This window comes from Ceratosolen solmsi, unplaced genomic scaffold (assembly GCF_000503995.2).
Source record: "Ceratosolen solmsi marchali unplaced genomic scaffold, CerSol_1.0 scaffold27, whole genome shotgun sequence".
Taxonomy (NCBI): Eukaryota; Metazoa; Arthropoda; class Insecta; order Hymenoptera; family Agaonidae; genus Ceratosolen; species Ceratosolen solmsi.
The window spans coordinates 2596153-2602118 of NW_011948426.1; the positions used below are offsets into that span (position 1 = coordinate 2596153).

At 33.3% G+C, this 5966-nt stretch overlaps 1 protein-coding gene across 4 annotated transcripts in view; it reads left to right on the forward strand.

Moving 5' to 3' along the window:
- Nucleotides 1–5948, forward strand: part of Pfk (ATP-dependent 6-phosphofructokinase) — an 11506-nt gene extending 5558 nt beyond the window's left edge. For 2 of the 4 annotated variants that reach the window (XM_011500736.1, XM_011500735.1), the window contains exons 7-16: nucleotides 338–528; nucleotides 866–941; nucleotides 1163–1189; nucleotides 1352–1372; nucleotides 2416–2517; nucleotides 3064–3270; nucleotides 3648–3800; nucleotides 4644–5016; nucleotides 5135–5309; nucleotides 5719–5948. In XM_011500736.1, the coding sequence (XP_011499038.1) occupies nucleotides 338–528; nucleotides 866–941; nucleotides 1163–1189; nucleotides 1352–1372; nucleotides 2416–2517; nucleotides 3064–3270; nucleotides 3648–3800; nucleotides 4644–5016; nucleotides 5135–5309; nucleotides 5719–5863 (1470 nt within the window). In that variant the 3' untranslated portion in view covers nucleotides 5864–5948. The remainder of the gene's footprint in view (nucleotides 1–337; nucleotides 529–865; nucleotides 942–1162; nucleotides 1190–1351; nucleotides 1373–2415; nucleotides 2518–3063; nucleotides 3271–3647; nucleotides 3801–4643; nucleotides 5017–5134; nucleotides 5310–5718) is intronic. The other 2 variants (XM_011500737.1, XM_011500738.1) reach the window with 2 other exon arrangements.
- Nucleotides 5949–5966: the final 18 nt, after the last annotated feature.

The window sequence follows — 5966 nt, forward strand, 5'->3', positions numbered from 1 at the left end:
CCGATTGGACTTTCGATTAAGCTTTAAATACAATTTTTTTGTAGCTAAATCGGACAGAGTCCAGCGATCCCAAGTCTAAATAATATATTTATCATATATCTCGTGGTGGCAATTAATGCGTTCGGTCCCCCTTTTTACCCACCCTTCTTTCCACCAGCACTTTTCTTTTAACGTCGACATATCAAATTCATGAAATATCATACGCCCGATCAAATGAATCGATTTAAATATAAATCATCATTATCGTTATCATTATCAATACAACACAACCCGTGGATTAAACGGATGCGATTAATGCGACGAATTTTTCATAAAAGTACTCGTACATACATTGTAGGGCTGTCGAATGGGCGCGGAAGCCGTGATGGCATTGGTGGAAGCCACACCGGAAACGGAAGCCTGCGTAGTTACATTGGATGGTAATCAGGCTGTACGATTGCCACTGATGGAATGTGTGCGACGAACGAAAGCCGTTGCGCAAGCCATGGCCGATAAAAATTGGGATCTTGCGGTGCAGCTTCGTGGAAAGTAAGTTATGCCATTCGTGAATACGTATATTAACAATGAAAGGTCATTTTGCGAAATTATTGCAGTTCGTAGAGTGAAATATTGTATTTGCGTAAATGTCCTGTGCAAAATAGCGAAAGAAATAAAGAAATAATGAAAGAAAGAAAGAAAGAATGAAAGAATGAATGAAAGAAAGAAAAAAAATTGAAGAAAGGAGCAAATGATTGAACACACGATTAATCCATAACAAACGAAAAATCCATAGAATGAAAAGCGAATGGACAATTAGTTGCAAATAAAGATCGAATCGAATGTTTTTATGGATTGTTGCTAATGATGATTATTATAATTTTTATAGGGGTTTCGTACGGAATTTGAATACCTATAAAATGTTGACGCGCTTGAAGGCTCCTGTCGAGGCTGGCACAATCAAGGTAAAATAATACATTAAATGTTAATGAAGAAGCTTAGCTACAGGTTTATATATAAGTATAGAAATTAATTTTATATTTATCATAGAGATGACCTTTTAAATTAATTTTTAATTAATCTTATATGAAATCTGTAGATGTATGCATATATAAACCGAAGTAGAGTAAGTCGAAGAATATTTTTTAATTATGACATGCACATATTTGCTTTGATAATGCTTCAGGAGGGAGATCATCCCGTATTAACTAAGGTAAATCTATCGTTTCTCGAATATTATTTTAAATCGAATTTTAGAATAATATTCCAATTTTAATAAACGTAAACACAAATAATTAGTAAATAATAAATTAGTATTCATTTACTGATTCTCTTTTGTTTTTTTTTTTTTTTTCTTGAAAATGCCTTACGATAGCAATACACGATGTGCGGTCAAGTAAGTAATCAGCATTTAAAATTCACTATAATTAAAACCTATAATGTCCGTTCATAATTAATTATAACTAGAGTTAAACTGCATTATGTAGGTACATTGATTAAGACAAAAAAAAAAAAAAAAAAAAGCCTTTGTGTTATTATTGAAAATAAATAATAGGCTACAAACAACTTGTGCCAAATTTTTTCTATACATGATATTATCGTCACCAAATTTTTGTTTTTTTTTTCTTTTTTTTTCTTTTTTCCGTCGTAATTAATAGCACAATTTTGCATTGTACAGAAAAAAGTGTTTATAATGTTAATTTTAAGAAAACTTTTTGGATGTACTTTTTATCGTATTTTTTTATCAAAAATTTTATAATTATGTTTTCATATAAACTCTGTTGGTTAATGTACGTTACTAAGATGCTTTAGGAGCGTCAAAATATTTATTTATTGGTTTATAGTATTAAGTATATTTAGTGAAAATGGCATTAGATACTTGGACGTTTAAACATTGAGTGTTATTTTTAAACCTTTTAATATTTAAATTCTATGCTGCTTACAGTAAAACGTTGTATACGGCGAAGTTAAATTTCGCGTATTATTAATTTTATGTAGTAAAGGATGGGAATATTGATTTGAAATCATACTTGATGCGTGTATGAATGAAGAAACATTAAATTTTCATCTATCAGTTACCACACTCTGCCCCTTTAACGCATTAAAGTTGATTATGATAAACATTGTAAAATTACGAGCAATTAATTGAATAATGGTTGGGTTCGGAAGGAGGAGGGGGACAAGGGAATAAACGTGATTGACATTTGTGTAGTCGTCGTGTCCAGTCTTTATAACGTTCGATTATAATGACGTCGATATATTTAAATCTTATATAAATTGTTATTTGTCGAAAAGCATTTTAATGCCATTGAAATGTATAAATATCTGTAATGTCATAGCATATTTATCTGATTTAATTGATGCTGCACGTGCCGTAGATATTTAGCTTTAAAGCATATGTAATTGAAATTTAAAAATTAGAATAATATATTTTTCCAGGATCATTATACGTTAGCGGTGATGCACGTTGGATCGCCCTCCTGTGGTATGAATGCGGCTGTTCGTTCTTTCGTGAGGAATTGCATTTACCGAGGAGATAAGGTACGTAGCACTTGCAAGCCGTTTTATTTTCTTTTTTTTCTTTTTTTTTTTTCTTTTTTTTTCCTTTTTTTTGAATTTGTTTTTGTTTTATCTCAACTTTAAGATGTGTCGTAACTCTTAATGCATCCATTTACACTTAACGCAACGCTGGCGACTGTAATCCCGAGCGACAGGCACTTCCATTAAACATGACGTTAACTGTTAATGTTGAAATTAGTTACCGATTTGCGGTCGTATTATGCCTTTTGTTCTTCAAACGAAGTAACGTTATTGAGCTTTTTGCTACATTAAAAGAATCGTATGTTCGCTTGGGGAAAAAGAAGTCGAGGAACTATTAGAAAAACGATAATGCCGATGATGTTGGAAGATAAATCCCGAATTTGCTCGAACGTAATTTATTCGATCGCGTGATTGCGACAGAGAATTATTATTAAGATTTATGAAATTCTACGTTATAATTATGGGGAACATGTTGGCGCGTAAAGCCGCGCTGTGAACAATGAGCGGAAGGATAATTTATAAATTCGTTTGCTTCATACGTTTTAGGTATACGGTATCATGGATGGAGTTCCCGGGCTGGCAAATGGAAAATTCAGGTTTATGGATTGGCCGTCGGTGACCGGATGGGTTGGCCAGGGTGGCGCTTACCTCGGTACGAAAAGAGCCCCACCAAAGGACGAACAACTACCTCAAATAGCGCAAAAGTTAAAACAATTCGGAATTCAGGCTCTGCTAATTATCGGAGGTTTCGAGGTAATTTATCCATTTCAAATCCATAGTAAGATTATGACGCAATAGTAGTGAGTCTAAATATTACAAAGTAATGGAGTTGGACTAAACATTATAAAATATAAATTCGCCGAGCTTCTTGGTATGGATAAAAAATTTTTTTTTTAATTATATTAAGCCGAAGTTACTCGAGAGTTAGTCAAAATAACATCTTAAGCTTACATTTTGAACGAATAGTTTTTAGAAAAATCACTTTATGATTATTTAAACATTTGTAAATAGTATAGAAATATCATTCTAATTGACAAATCCAATCCACATAATTTACAAAACGAATTGATTGTAATTTTCACCCATATATATGTATATTTCGTAATAATGTAAGGAATTTTTTATTTAAGGGATTCCAAACTGCCCTTAGTTTCTACAATGCGAGAGATCAGTTTCCCGAGTTTCGTATTCCGATTGCCATGATTCCTGCCACTATTAGTAACAATGTTCCTGGAACAGAGTTTTCTTTGGGTTGCGATACAGCGTTAAATGAAATAACAGAGGTAAGTTTTTTATTCTGTATAAAATTTATCAAAATTAAATGAAAAACAAATAATAAGAAAAAGAAAGATCTTTTGACGTGATGCATGAAAGAAATACATAACAAATTTAAGCATTCAAAATTTAAGCCATAATTTCATTCAAGCCTTTCATTCTATTTTTTTTAATTTTAATTAAATGATGCAAATGAGTTGAAAAATGTTTTTAAATTAAAAATTTGCAACAACAGCAATAGCAACAGCAACAAAGAACTTCTAATGAAACAGACGGCAATTGAGGTCGTATTGTTGAAATAAAGCTTACGTTGTAAAATTGTAAATGTTGTACACGTTGAGGTTGAATTTTAGAGAAGTAAAAGTGAAATGAACAAATTTTTTTTATTTATTAACAAATCCATCGTCTATATATATATATATATATATATATATATATATATATTTGAAGTGCATATAAACAATTTGAATCAAATATAATACATTTTAGTACAATAATTCCTTCAAAGCAATAATATGCAATTACGAAGAAATTTTAATTATAAAAAAAAGTCTGTATTAATACAATATCAAACTAATTTATTGAAATCATGAGCTTGAGTTTTGTAAAATAGTTAAATAAAGAAAGAAAAAAAAACATCTCATGTACCAACGACAGTGGTGCCAATTTTTCTTAATAAACTCAATGGCAATTGACAAATCATCATCATACATCGCTAGTTCGTTATAATATTTAATTACTTCTTGTCGATGCTTTTGATTATCCGCCGATTGTCGTTGCGTTTACGTCATTCGACATGAAATATTGAAAAGATAAAAGCATTGCTCATAATTCGCCAAACTCGACGACAGATTTGCGATCGCATTCGACAATCGGCTCAAGGAACCAAACGACGAGTGTTCATAATCGAGACTATGGGCGGCTTCTGCGGTTACCTCGCGACCCTCGCTGGCCTTGCAGGTGGTGCCGACGCCGCTTACATCTTCGAGGAGAAGTTCAACATTAAGGATCTCAATCAGGACATAATAGCCATGGCGGCGAAGATGTCGGAGGGTGTGCAGCGCGGCCTTATTCTGCGCAATGAAAGCGCCAACTCGAACTATAACACCGAGTTCATGCAACGGTTGTTCAGCGAGGAGGGCAAGGGCTTGTTCAGCTGTAGAATGAACATTATCGGGCATATGCAGCAGGGTGGATCACCCACCCCCTTCGATCGCAATTTGGGTGGGTATATATACTTTAAGCTCACTAGCTGAATGAAAAGTTTTTTATTTATCCGATGTAAGCTTGTGCTCGCTCGCCCGCCCGCTCGTCTCCTCTAATTTTTCAATTTGTAAAAAAGGTACGAAAATGGCAGCGAAGAGTGTGGAATGGTTTACCGAACAGCTAAAGAAAAATACGATGGCCGATGGGCAAACGATTTCGAATACGCCGGAAAGTGCCGTTATGCTGGGTATCGTAAGACGTCAATACAGATACACACCTTTTGCCAAGCTAATTGACAATACCGATTTCGAGTAAGTTTCCATTACATCACCGTCGAGCATCAATTGTACTTAAACATTAAATGCTTTAATGATTATGAAAGTTGATAATACCATATGAAAATATAGGTATTAACATAATCTTTGGAAATATTCTTATCCAACTGTTGAAAAAGTCTACACAAATCGATCACACCTGTCTTTAAACAAATAATAAATGTAACTCAATTAATATTTTAATATTAAATTATTATTAATTACAATTATTATTAATATCAACGTTGTTGTTAGTCTTATCCTAACTTCTTTGCATTCGACATTTAAATTATCAAAGGAGATTATTATAATGCACAAACAATACTTCTTTCGTGCTGGAGTAATAATAATTATTTACAATGCTCATTCGATGAAATAATATTTAAAACTATATTTGACTTTGCAGGCACAGAATCCCGAATTATCAGTGGTGGATGAAGTTGCGTCCATTGCTGAAAGTTTTGGCGAAACACGAGTCGACGTACGAGGAAGAGGGTCTGTACATTACGGTCGAAGACATGGACAATGACAATGGCGCTCCACTGGTTTAATTCCAATTCGATCCACCAAGTTTCCTACGCAGTATTCCGTTTTCACTCTCTCTCTCTCTCTCTCTCTCTTTCTCTCTCTCTCTCTCTCTCTCTCTCTCTCTCT